The 13920-nt window shown below is 48.6% G+C and overlaps 1 protein-coding gene across 4 annotated transcripts in view; it reads left to right on the forward strand.

Moving 5' to 3' along the window:
- The window catches only part of ApepP (Aminopeptidase P), a 334482-nt gene extending 322299 nt beyond the window's left edge, over positions 1-12183 (forward strand). For 3 of the 4 annotated variants that reach the window (XM_069309418.1, XM_069309421.1, XM_069309420.1), the window contains one exon: positions 2151-2661. In XM_069309418.1, the coding sequence (XP_069165519.1) occupies positions 2151-2270 (120 nt within the window). In that variant the 3' untranslated portion in view covers positions 2271-2661. Of the gene's footprint in view, positions 1-2150; positions 2662-11458 lie in introns of those variants that run through there. The other variant, XM_069309419.1, reaches the window with a different exon arrangement.
- The last annotated feature ends 1737 nt before the right edge of the window (positions 12184-13920 follow it).

The following is a 13920-nucleotide window of genomic DNA, read 5'->3' on the forward strand; positions in this document are numbered from 1 at the left end:
GCGCCCGAGATCTTCCCATGGCTCCGCCTTTTTCCTGGGCTCGGAAGGGCCTTGTCGGGGCTGCTTATGTTCTGCCTCGCGGTCTCGCTTCCGGTTGGTGGTCGGGTGGCTTCGTGGTAGGTGTCCCACCTGCGTGCTTCTCTTGGCGGCAGTATGGGGTATTTTGGTGGTCCTTCCTTTTCCTGTCCCTTCTTCGGTGGTTACTCTTGTTAGCTTGGTTTACTCTCGGCTTGGTTTTCTAGTGGGGGTTGGGGGCCGTCGTCTTGCCACATACTGTCGCCTCTTTTCGTGCGGCGCTGGCGGAGCCGCTTCAGCTTGCTTTCGGTCTTGGTGTTGCTTCTGCACCGTTAGTAAGCTGTCTTTTGCGTCGTTTCACCTCCGACCTGTTCGTGCGCCGCTTGCACCATCCTGGTCTCTGGTCAGCGTGCTCTGTCTTCTCCTCGGTTGGTAGTGCACTTTCGGTTCCAGTGTGTTTTTTCGTTGGCTCTTTCCTTTTGGCCTTTGCCTCTGGGGGTCGAGTCGCTGGGTTTTCTTGCTCCTTCGGTTTTAGCGTTTTGGTTGTTCGGTGGCAGCAGTCTCCATCTTTTCTGGCGCGGGGTGGGGCTGCTGCGTTCTGGAGGGGTCCAGGGTTGTTGTTAGTTGGGCCGGGGGTGTGTCGTGTTTTGTGTTCAGTGGCGGCCCTCCGCTGTTGTTTGCGTGCCACGGCGTTTGGGTCCGGAGCGCGTTTTGCGTTGATCCGGTTCTGTTCTTCCCGGTTTGCGGGTGATGGTGTCCCGGGTGGTCAGCCGTGTTCTTGCGGCTAAGCTGCCTGTGTTCTTCCCTCATGCCTGTGGCGTTCGTGGCTTCGCTGCTCTCGCTGCCATCTGGGCGACGTGGCCTTGCGGTCTTTCGGGCATGGCTTTTTGGTGTTCATGCGGGGACCCTTGCTGCTCGTTGTTCTCGTGTTGTTCCCGGGGCTTTTCGGGCTGTGGCGCCTTGGGTTGGCGTTTGCTGCAGGTTGTCTCGCTTCCGTGGGGGGTGCGTGGTGTCCGCCTCCCGGTTCTGTCCCTTTTACCTTCCTCTGTGGGTAGTTAGCTCCGGGGAGCCGACGGGGCTCCCCCCAGAAAACCAGCGTTGAATGTAATGAAACGCCATTTTCTGGGTGAGACCCGGAGGCTCCCCGGCAACCCTCCCTCCCTCCCGTCGGCTGTTTTTCACGTGTTTTGACATCCAGCCTCAGAACTGATGGGTGGATAGCCGGCGTGGTAGGTCTGGGGCTCCCCCCTTCCCCCTCCCAGGGAGGGGGGGAGCTGCACAGACAGCGCCGCGGTGACGTATGACGTCATACTAGTTTCCTTGTTTTCTGTTGAAGAGTTCTATCCACTAGTTCGGCTTTAGGTAACAATTTTCACCAGAATAGGGGTTTGTTTTGGAATGCTTACCTTTCTGGATGCTTGACCCGGTCGATGGCAGACATAGAATGCTTCCTACCACACGGGGGTTTCTATAGGCCATTGCTCCCCTTGCCTCTCTGAGGGGGGCCAGGTTCTGGCCGTGGTCTCCGGTAGGCCCTAGAACTCCATACACATGACTGATGCCAAAGTCTGACATTAGCATATCAGCCGGTAAAGCTCCGGGGAGCCTCCGGGTCTCACCCAGAAAATGGCGTTTCATTATATTCAACGCTGTTTTTTTTTTAATTTTTACGCGATGCTGTGGTCACAATCAGAACAGTGCTGTGAGCTCATGCTGCGTGCGCCAGCCTTGGTGGCTCACTCATTACTGAGGCCCTCACACCCGGGAATGTTGCCCATGATTTTTTAATTATGGTGTCTGTTTACAAGAGCCCTGAGGAAAGTGATGTGAACCCCGTATATCTGCGGGCCATTTAAATCTTGCCTAGTACTCCAAAACTGCATATGTAGTGATGCGCACTTTTGTGTCAGTTACTCAAAACTTCATATGCAGTGTTGTGCAGTGTAAGAGTTAAACATTAAGTGCTGCTCATGCCTGAAGTACTGGGCTTCAGAGACTCGCCTTGCTAAGTTAATAATTTTGTGAAAACAATTTTGGATATTATGTGACCAAGACATTGAACAGAAATTGCTTGCAAATCAGTAGATCTGTATAATGCTAAATTTATACTCATATTACTAATATATTCTTTTCAGATTGAGTGGCTTAACAGTTATCATGCTGAATGTCGAGAAAAGGTGGGAGAGCTCTTACTACTGCAAGGACACAAGGAGGCTTATGATTGGCTTGTTCGTGAAACTGTACCAATTGGTTAGGTACTGTGTGATTATTTTTTAGGGAATTTGAACAACAAATAATTTCAAAGGTAACATTTTCTTGGGTAATTCAGGGTGATACCCAAACTCTTTTCATATACATGTACAGTATTTCTGAGGTGGCCTCTCTGTAGCTCTCCAGGGCTTACAGCTCTCATACCACAGACACACAAGTACTGCCACACCTCTGGACTTCAACAGGCTTGGCCGAGACTGGGATCAATATTTGGTTCACTAGTCAAGATGAGGAAAGCCTTGCAATTTAAATATTAACCCAAAAAGGGAGAAAAACTACATGGATATTATAGGTCAATCCAAAAAGAGAAAAAATTAATTGGAAACTAAAGGGGAAGCAAAATAGAAGAAAAGTAAAAAAAAAAAAAAAAAACAATGATTGGCTGCAGATAAATAATCTCCAAGTTAACTCGACTGAACAACAACGCTGGTTGCAGTAGCTTTTGGCCTCTGCCTTAGAAGTGGCAGTTCTGGGATTTTTCCCATGTAAACAGGGGCTCTTATTGGTTGGTGCTCTTCTGCCATGAGTAGCTTTTTAGGCTTGTTTCCCCCCATTGCCAATGGTAAGTCTTTTGTTCTGAAGTTTTGTTCCATTATCCCATGTGTCAGGAGAATTTGTGTCCTGTGATGGATGTTCCATTGGTGGAGGATTGCTTTAGTTGGTTCTGCCTCATGCAGATAGAGGGTCTTTTCACCACTTGCCATGTTCTCCTTCAATAGATGAATCCATGTTCTCAATAGTGAGCCTTTGGCTCACTTCCAGGGTCAGGGTTAAGCTTGGTGTGTAGCTGGGCCTTTTCCAAGGGGGGCCTGAGGAGTTCCAGTTGCTACTTTTCTACCCTTCATGGACTTTGCAACCCTTTGTAAAGGGTCATTTGCGCAGGGGAATCATTTTCGTATCCTCCCTCCATATACGTGTTGGATTGCTTTGCTGCTTTCCCCTGTTTTTATTCTAGGTCTCATTTGTTGCCTCAGTCCTCATATTTTTGGTCTCTGTCTTCTTGCTTGGCACCTTCTGTGATCTATACGGGGCCTCGTAGCCTGGTGGATAGCGCGCAGGACTCGTAATTCTGTAGCGCGGGTTCGATTCCCGCACGAGGCAGAAACAAATGGGCAAAAGTTTCTTTCACCCTGAATGCCCCTGTTACCTAGCAGTAAATAGGTACCTGGGAGTTAGTCAGCTGTCACGGGCTGCTTCCTGGGGGTGGAGGCCTGGTCGAGAACCGGGCCGCGGGGACACTAAAGCCCCGAAATCATCTCAAGATAACCTCAAGATATGTGTATTTGATTCGGTAACTCATGTTGAACATGGATCTCCTTTCCATTATAAACCTGGCCACTTTCAGGCACAGATTTGTCTCCTTATTGTTTGTCTCTGGTTCATCTTGATCGGCTGACACCCCCCTCTCTTTTTCTTTGGGGGCTTGGCAGGAGTTCTGTCAAACCCACATGCTTGACTGGCAGGAGGTGAGCTCCATCTTGTAGGTATTTCTGAGTTGTCTCTCTTGTGCTTCACTAAGAGCAGTCGGTTTGCTCCAGTGCTTCCCAAGGATGTGGGCAAATGGCAACTCCATGTGTAGCTGCCTGTACTGTCCAGGACCCTTATTGCAGAAGACCACAAGGCATTTTCACACTTGGCAGTGCTCTTGCACATTTGGGTCCTTGTAAAGGAGCTCTCTGAGCAACTCTGAGGATATGGGTCAGCTCTCTGGGTACTCACTATTGGGATCAAACTTCCTTTTCAGGAGTAGCCCCCAACACATTTAAACCGTAAGGTACGCTAGTATTTAATCCGTTTTCCTACTGAGGTCTCATTTCATTATGACTTGGTCAGGCATTTTTCTCCCAAGCCTGGCCCATCATCGGGTGCGACACACTTTACTAGGCTGGGCCCTGACTATGACCACGAATTAAAATTCTTGGAAAAGAATGTGCCACAGCAACTATATATCATCTATTATCTGCAAACACTTGTGTACACTATATGTACAGCAGTCCCCGTGGTATAGTGGTTAAGACACTCGTCTGGTATTTCGCGAGCGCTTTGTCCTGGGTTCATATCGTGGCCGGGGAGGATTTACTGGGCATCAATCCTTAACTGTAGCCTCTGTTTACCCAACAGTAACATGGGTACCTGGATGTTAAACGATTTGGCCGTTAAACGATTTGGTTGTTAAACGATTTGCCTTAATCCTATATTCTGGGGAACATAGGATTAAGAACTTGCCCGAAACGCTATGCATCCTAATGGCTGTACAAGAATCTAAGAACTCTTGTATACATAAATAAATAAACCAAATAAACAAATAAATACAAGGTAAGCACAGAATAATAATCCAGTTGCCGTCACCAGGCCGTTAATGTCTCAAACAGAACAATCATTTGACCAGACTATTTCCACTATTCATAAGTTCGGAGAGTTCATGTAATTCCCTCTGACGCCTCCCTTAATTTCATTTTAATACTCTGGGCACATCATCATCAGGAGATATTCTTAAACTCCTTGAGCAGCAAAACATCACAGTCACTGAGTGGAGTAATGCTTAATACTGAATACGTCATCGACTGCCAGCCCGTACTTAATGTCAGCGTTGCTGGAGACAGTGGAGTAATGCTTATGCTCGAGTTTCTCCATACGTTCATTGCCTCATCCGGCGATTCTGATTGGCCATCAGAATTCGTCACCAGAGGAGCCGTGCTGGTCCCCAAACAACCCCCTTGGTTGTTGTCCTTGTTCCTCCTACAATAGTTTAATATACTGTATATGAACTTTGGTATTACCCGTTTGTAATCCTACCTTGGTGTGACGAAGTAATACTTCCTGATACCTTTACCTAACAAAAACGCTGGGGAGAAAAATGTCTGACCAAGCCATAATGAAATGAGACCACAGTAGAAATGATAAGGAGAAGATTGAACTTGTTTCACATCCCAGTCCTTTAATGTTTTTTCAAAACAGCCTTGATTGAAATACGCTTCCAAAGTCAGACTGTAAAACTTTTGGCATTCATACCCATGAGAAATACTGCTGCAGTTTGTCAAGCAATATTCTTGAAGTTATATTCCGTGCAGGAATAGCCTCGGGAAACCGTGTTGCTGCACACATTATTGTAAATAGATATTCATTCCCTTTCCTGGTTTGGGGGAGGGGGGCCTACACAGTCAACCATTATCTTTTCAAAGGGTTCCCCGAATGCTGGAATGGGTTTTAGTGGAGCTGGAGTAGGTTTTCCCGCTCTCTGACACAGTAGACACGTCTTACAGTACCTTTTCACATCAGCTGCCATACCTGGCAAATAAAAATGCTCCTGTATTTTACAAAGTGTCTTATTTACTCCTAAATGTCCAGACATTTGAAATGAATGAGCTACTTCTAAAACAGTAGAATGCTTCTCTAACCATTCTTTGTCAGCTGGCGCATGATCTGGCTGCCATATAGGGGTCTGATATATGACCCCCCCATAAGCACAATCAGTTGTAATTGTGGGGATTGAGCTTTGGCTCTTTGGTCCTGCCTCTCAAATGTCAATCAACTGGTATACAGATTCCTGAGTCTGTTGGGCTCTATCATATCTACATTTGAAACTGTGTATGGAGTTTGCTTTCACCTTATCATTGCCTAATGCATTTCATTTGTTAACTACCCTGACACTGAAAACATTCTTTCAAATGTCTCTTGTCACTCATTTGGGTATTCAGTTTCCACCTTTGTCCTCTTGTGCGTGTACCATCCATGCTAAATAATTTGTCTTTGTCCACCCTGTCAGTTCCTCTGAAAATTTTATAGGTGGTGATCATGTCTCCCCTAACTCTTCTATCTTCCAGGGACGCGAGATTTAATTCCCGTAGCCTTTCCTCGTAACTCATACCTCTCGGCTCTGGGACTAGTCTGGTGGCATACCTCTGAATCTTCTCTAACATTGTCTTGTGTTTAAATAGGTATGGACTTTCGACTGGAGCTTCATACTCCGTGATTGGTCACCATTTTTTCATGAATTTATCGGAAATTCTTGTTCATGTATAATTCCATGCATGAATCTTCTGGCTCCTTGATGGCCAGCCATATCTTAGATTCTGGTGCTGCTGGCCTGGCTGTTTTTTTTGTGGCTTCACCTCTTCCAGTAGATAACCCAGTGGTGTGCTTCATTGGTTCAAGGTTCTCTTCTGCTATTTGTGTCTGGAGTTTTTGACCCATGACTTATCATTTGTATTGCAAGGGGTGGCTGGCTTGTTGGTGTTCCACCTGTCTTGCCTCATGGCAGCAGTATGAGGTTGCCTAGTGCTCATTTGGCAACTACTTGCCTCTTGTTGTCTTTCTTTGGTTTCAGTCAAGTCTGTCCTGTCTTTTCTGGGGGGAGCCCCGTCGGCTCCCCGGAGCTTTACCGGCTGATATGCTAATGTCAGACTTTGGCATCAGTCATGTGTATGGAGTTCTAGGGCCTACCGGGGACCACGAGCCAGAACCTGGCCCCCTCAGAGAGGCAAGGGGAGCAATGGCCTATAGAAACCCCCGTGTGGTTGGAAGCATTCTATGTCTGCCATCGACCGGGTCAAGCATCCAGAAAGGTAAGCATTCCAAAACAAACCCCTATTCTGGTGAAAATTGCTACCTAAGCCGAACTAGTGAATAGAACTCTTCAACAGAAAACACGGAAACTAGTATGACGTCATACGTCACCGCGCCGCTGTCTGCGCAGCTCCCCCCTCCCCGGGAGGGGGAAGGGGGAGCCCCAGACCTCCCACGCCGGCTATCCACCCATCAGTTCTTCGGCTGATGCTATAGGCAATGGTTATGTGCTCCGGCTCCAGTGGTTGTTTCAGCACTACCTAGAGTGTGGTGTCTGTTTTCTAGGTGGTGCGTGAGCCGGGTGTGATTCTTCAGTACTCGGGCTGCATGCGCCTAGGGTTCCCTTCCCTAGGTGCCTTGTAAGTACTGCCCTTGGGGCTTGGGGCCACCTTCCACAAGTTCCTTGGGTCCTGCCCCTGCTTGGCCGTTTACCGCTTGGTTTTCGGCCGCTCTTTGTGTGCTCGGGTGTTCTGTCTCCCTTGTTCGCCTTAGAGTAAGGGGCGGTGTTTGCACTGGTGGGGCGCGGGGTACTGTGCAGCTTGTCTTTACCAATCATAGCGGCCGGCTCTGTTCCGCTTGGGTACGCTGTCCTCTTGCGGGGTTTTCTTTTTCTTTTGTTTATATACCTGGTGGGGGGGTCTGCCTTCGTTCTTGCCCCTTGTGTTCCATCTCCTTGTGCCGCCTGGGTTTCGGTGGTCGCGCCCGAGATCTTCTCGCGGCTCCGCCTTTTTCCTGGCCTCGGGGGGGCCTTGTCGGGGCTGCTTATGTTCTGCCTCGTGGTCTCGCCTCCGGTTGGTGGTCAGGTGGCTTCGTGGTAGGTGTCCCACCTGCGTGCTTTCTTGGCGGCAGTATGGGGTATTTTGGCGGTCCTTCCTTTTCCTGTCCCTTCTTCGGTGGGTCCTTCTTGTTGGCTTGGTTTACTCTCGGCTTGGTTTTCTAGTAGGGGTTGGGGGCCGTCGTCTTGCCACATACTGTCGCCTCTTTTCGTGCGGCGCAGGCGGAGCCGCTTCAGCTTGCTTTCGGTCTTGGTGTTGCTTCTGCACCGTTAGTCAGCTGTCTTGTGCGTCATTTCACCTCCGGCCTGTTCGTGCGCCGCTTGCACCATCCTGGTCTCTGGTCAGCGTGCTCTGTCTTCTCCTCGGTTGGTAGTGCCCCTTCGGTTCCGGTGTGTTTTTTCGTCGGCTCTTTCCTTTGGGCCTTTGCCTCTGGGGGTCGGTTCGCTGTGTTTTCTTGCTCCTTCGGTTTTAGCGTTTTGGTTGTTTGATGGCAGCAGTCTCCATCTTTTCTGGCGGGGGGTGGAGCTGCTGCATTCTGGAGGGGTCCAGGGTTTGTTGGTGCTTTGTTGGTCGGGCCGGGGGTGTGTCGTTTTTGTGTTCAGTGGCGGCCCTCTGCTGTTGTTTGCGTGCCACGGCGTTTGGGTCCGGAGCGCGTTTTGCGTTGATCCGGTTCTGTTCTTCCCGGTTCGCGGGTGATGGTGTCCCGGGTGGTCAGCCGTGTTCTTGCGGCTAAGCTGCCTGTGTTCTTCCCTCATGCCTGTGGCGTTCGTGGCTTCGCTGCTCTCGCTGCCGTCTGGGCGACGTGGCCTTGCAGTCTTTCGGGCATGGATTTTTGGTGTTCGTGCAGGGGCCTTGCTGCTCGTGGTTCTCGTGTTGTTCCCGGGATTTTCGGGGCTGTGGCGCCTTGGGTTGGCGTTTGCTGCCGGTTGTCTCGCCTCCTTGGGGGGTGCGTGGTGTCCGCCTCCCGGTTTTGTCCCTTTGACCTTCCTCTGTGGGTAGTTAGCTCCGGGGAGCCGACGGGGCTCCCCCCAGAAAACCAGCGTTGAATGTAATGAAACGCCATTTTCTGGGTGAGACCCGGAGGCTCCCCGGCAACCCTCCCTCCCTCCGGTCGGCGTTTTTCGCGTGTTTTGACATCCAGCCTCAGAACTGATGGGTGGATAGCCGGCGTGGGAGGTCTGGGGCTCCCCCTTCCCCCTCCCGGGGAGGGGGGAGCTGCGCAGACAGCGGCGCGGTGACGTATGACGTCATACTAGTTTCCGTGTTTTCTGTTGAAGAGTTCTATTCACTAGTTCGGCTTAGGTAGCAATTTTCACCAGAATAGGGGTTTGTTTTGGAATGCTTACCTTTCTGGATGCTTGACCCGGTCGATGGCAGACATAGAATGCTTCCAACCACACGGGGGTTTCTATAGGCCATTGCTCCCCTTGCCTCTCTGAGGGGGCCAGGTTCTGGCTCGTGGTCCCCGGTAGGCCCTAGAACTCCATACACATGACTGATGCCAAAGTCTGACATTAGCATATCAGCCGGTAAAGCTCCGGGGAGCCTCCGGGTCTCACCCAGAAAATGGCGTTTCATTACATTCAACGCTGGTTTTTTGTCTTGGTCATTTCTCAATTGGCATCTCATGCCTGATACTGTCACCTCTTACCATTCAGCATTGTTGGAGCTGCTGTCGCTTGCGTTTGGTGTCGACACCTCCACAACACTCTTTCACAAGTTGTCTCGTGCATATTTTTATTTTCAGCCACTCGTGCTCCTCCTGAGCCATTCTCGTCTCTTGACCAGGTTTTAATTTTCACACCTTGTTTCCGTTTATGGTTTCTCCTTTGGCGCCTGGTATCTTTCTTAAGGCTATCTTCTTGTTGACTCTCACCTCTGGCTGTAGGTTTGGGAGCTTCAGGCTCTTCTCCAGAGGCCCTGTTGGTTGGTTTGGTTGTTTTCAACCTTCTTCTTTTCTAGTGAAGAAGGAGTCTGCTAATTTCTGGAGGGTTCTTTGGCGGTTGATGCTTGGTTAGGCAGAGGGGTGCATCATTTGTTGTCCGGTGGCGGCTCTTTGTCGCTACCTGCACGCCACCAGTTCTGCCTCGGTGGGCACCTTGTTGGATGACCGTTTCTTTGGTCCCCCTTTTCCAAGGCATTTCCATCTCATGTTATCCACAGTGTCATTAAGCCTAGCCAGTCTGCAGTCTACTCTTGGGCCCATGATGATCACAAATAAATAACTATGGCCACAGGTCTTCTCTAACATGTCCTGGGCTGGTATCTGGGCTCAGGGATTTTGGTGTTCTAACAAGGTTGTGGTGGCCCAACATTTAGTCCATTTTCCCAGTGTCGGTTTGTCTTATGTTGCTTTTGGCCGTGTCCCCCAGCCTGGTTTCTCCTCTTCTTCCTAGTGCTTGCCATGTCTCCTCCTTCCTAGTGCTTGTTATGTCTCCTACCTAGTGCTTGCCATGTCTCCTCCTTCCTAGTGCTTGCCATGTCTCCTTCTCTCTAGTGGTTGCCATGTCTCCTCCTCCCTAGTGCTTGCCATATCTCCTTCTCCCTAGTGCTTGCCATGTCTCCTTCTCCCTAACAAGTCCCATTCTTGTTCTCTATGGATTCTTAGATTCTCTATGGATTCTAAAGTCTACCGTAAACCCATGCATAGTGGCATGTACATTCACTTCTTTTCCTACCATCCTCCTTCTGTTAAGAAAAGTGTCATCGTCTCTCTCTTCCTCCGCGCTCTACACATCAGCGACCCTCAGTTTCTTGATTCTGAAATTGCCTTTATCTACAAATCCTTCTCTCGCCTTGGTTACCCTTTGCATTTCATCAACTGTGCCTACTCTCAAGCTAAACGAAATTTCTTTCATCCTAAACCTACTTCTAACACTAATAGCACTGTACTATGCCTTCCCTTCATATCTGAACTCAAAACTTTTGCCAATACCTTTCGTCCTCTTGACATTAAACTCGCCTTTCGACAAACTAACACACTTCGTAGCAATCTAGTTCACACTGCTCCTCCTGCTTCTAATGCTGCTAGTGTCTACTCTATTTCCTGTTCGTCTTGTCCTCTCCAATACTTCGGCAAAACTGGCCGTACACTGAATGACAGACTTAAAGAACACAAGAGAAGTGTTAAGTCTGCAGACACTAACAATGCTCAATGCTCTGCCATGAGAGAGATTCTAATCATCCCATTGATTGGTCTTCCTCCAAAATAATCTTTCTTGCCTCTACACAGACGCCGTCTTGTTGAATCTGCTCTAATACACAATGTACCCAACATGAACTTGAGTCCTGGCTTTGTTGCTGTGGACTCTTCCCTTTCACAGTATATACTCAAATGCTCTAATCTTTCTAACAAACGTGACCTAACATAAGCCTACCCCTTCCATTTATCTTTCTTTCTCTTTCCTTTTCTTTCTCTCTCCTCCCTTTTTCTGTTCATTGTCTTCTCCTATGCTCCCTTGCTATCCTCTTCTTATTCCCATCTCCTCCTCATTCGGTGGTTATAATAGGAGCTGCCTCGTATGGGCCAATATGCCCTCTGCAGCTCTTATTATTATTACTATCCCCTCTACTACACCTTACTTTGCTCCTCAGCTCTCTCTTGCCCATTAATTGCCTGTCTCTACTTCATCACAATCGACTTGAGAATGGTCCAGGACGGACCGAAACGTCGTCGTCCCTTCACCTTCTAGTGTGTGGTCTGGTCGACATCAATAGGGATTCTTAGCTTCACCACCAGGAATCTCGCCCCACAAATGCAGCATTGAATGTTTTGAAATGTCTTTCTGGTTGAGCCCCAGTGACTCGCTGATTCCCTTCCTCCATTCCAGGTTCATCAGTTTGCCAGAGTTGTTCATCAGCTCCAGAAGTGACCAGGGGAACTGACTGCAGCCAGGGGCTTGGTGGTGTGATCGCTAATAATGAGATATGAGCTAGTTTGAATGAATCCCTTATTTTGTGTGAATTGCTTGTGGAGCTGTTGACAGTTTTCAAGGCTTCATTTTCTGTGAACCTTCCAGTTGACAGTAAAGCTTCATTGACTTTCTGGATGCTTTCTCGATGGGGTGGTGAATTGTCACTCGCTTCCTGTGCCTCTGTAATAGGGGCCAGGTTCTAGATCTGGTTCCCGGTTGACCAAACAGAGCTGCTGCAACTGGTGTGACCTTTTAGTATTGAGCAATCTTGGCATGACAGCTTCAGGGAGGCACTATGTCTCTTCCTGAGCCCCTTTTTTTTATTTCATTTCATTACATTCAACACTGGGTTTATGGCAATCTACAGAAGTTGCTTGCTTCATGTGGCCACGACAGGTGCTCTGCAGCTCGGGTAACAATGAGGGTTGCTTCTTAACATTTTCTTGCTCGGTGTGTGCACGCTGCAGACTTCCCCATCATGCTCCGACCGTTTCGGGCAAGCGTGCGGCATCATTGAAATATGTATGCTTGTTTCAGTTTTCTCACCTTAATTCTCTTGCTATGTCATTTGTTTTGATATCATTGTGTTCACAATAAAATTCCCTACAGGGATATATGCATGTAATGTCCAAAAGCCCAACATGACTCCCCTACAGCAAAGCCTAAGGTCGGCCAACCGTTACCTGTGAACGAGCACCAATTGGCACAACCGGAACCTAATGTGTATACTCGTTCAGTTTAATACCATCAATTGTCATGTTACATCTTTCATTTTGGTATCAAATTGTCCACAATATAAAGACGCACATTTTAAAACTAGTCCCATAATAATAGAACAATAAATGGAATTTTAACAAATATTTTAAATTTTGGATGCTCATCACCACAAAAGTATTTAAAATCACTCCAGTGTTCTGACCTCAGTTGTCAGTCTACATCATCATTATAGTAATAAATTGTGCGCAATTTAAAGGCGCTCATTTTGAAACCACTCCCAGATTGGCCCGATAAAATTAAAATTTTTAACAAATATTTTAATAATGGACGCAAGCTCGAGTCCACCGTCAGGACTCGAGAGAGAGAGAAATAATGGATGCACATTCGCCTCATAGAGTGAGAAAGTGTAAAGTTTCTACTAGTTGAATTGTTTTCCCCCTATTCTTCCAATATAGTTTGATTTCCATTGCTAGCCGTTTTTATTTTAGTCGTCTGCAGAGGTTCTTTGCCTTCAATGGCTCTCTGCAAGGCCTATGTTGTCAATGCTAATGTCGGGAGACAATCTCCTTGTGTTTTGGGATGCTTGGCTGCTTCCCCATGGTTGTTTGCTCTGCTGGCTCGGCTGGTGGCACCTCCATGAAACACAGGGTTAGATTCTGAGGATCTTTGCATACCTTCCTTTTTTCTGGGAGGTTCTCTTGGTTCTTGTACCCTATGTATGCACCGGAGCACTCTGGAGGGCCACTTTTGTTAGCACTGGATTTGCTCATTTACATGTTTCATATCATTGTTTTGTGGGGTCTGCTGCTGGCCCTTTGTTGTTTGTTGTTTTGGCCAGAGTTGTTGCTGGTGGTATGGGGGGAGGGGGCTTTTGAGAATTTTTGGTTGGCTTAATTTCACCTGGGTGGCTTGTCCCAAGGTCTTAGGGTTGTAAATGGGGTTTGTCTACTATTCTTCCCACCAAGTTCCCTTCTTCCTCAGCATATTGCCTTCAGTTTGGGAGCCCAGTGGACCTTTCCCTGCTGAATCCCTGGTAAGCCTTGCAGTGTTCTCGCTAGTTTTTCTTCGGTCGTTTTGCACGTTTGTTTTAAATTGTCCCTTCCATGTGCTGAGGGCTCGGCTGTTCTTTTATCTGCCAGTTGACTGTTTTTATTTACTGCCATACAGGTGTTTGTTGTTGTTGTTGTACCATTTGGTGTGCCATCATTGTTGGGTACCAAGCTTTAGTGCCCTTAGTTGTGTTCCATAGCACTCTTAGTTAAGTGCCCTGATGCTGAACTGTTTTCCCTCTTGATGTGCTACTTGCCTTGCTGCTGGCCCATTTGCCCGCTCCCCGAGCTGTGTGCCCTGCTGCTGGCATGTTTGCCTGCTCCCCGAGCTGTGTGCCTTGCTGCTGGCATGTTTGCCCTCTCCCCAAGCTGTGTGCCCTGCTGCTGGCATGTTTGCCCTCTCCCCAAGCTGTGTGCCCTGCTGCTGGCATGTTTGCCCGCTCCCCAAGCTGTGTGCCCTGCTGCTGGCATGTTTGCCCTCTCCCCGAGCTGTGTGCCCTGCTGCTGGCATGTTTGCCCTCTCCCCGAGCTGTGTGCCCTGCTGCTGGCATGTTTGCCCTCTCCCCGAGCTGTGTGCCCTGCTGCTGGCATGTTTGCCCTCTCCCCAAGCTG

The sequence above is a fragment of the Procambarus clarkii genome, chromosome 65 (assembly GCF_040958095.1).
Source record: "Procambarus clarkii isolate CNS0578487 chromosome 65, FALCON_Pclarkii_2.0, whole genome shotgun sequence".
In the NCBI taxonomy this organism is placed as follows: Eukaryota; Metazoa; Arthropoda; class Malacostraca; order Decapoda; family Cambaridae; genus Procambarus; species Procambarus clarkii.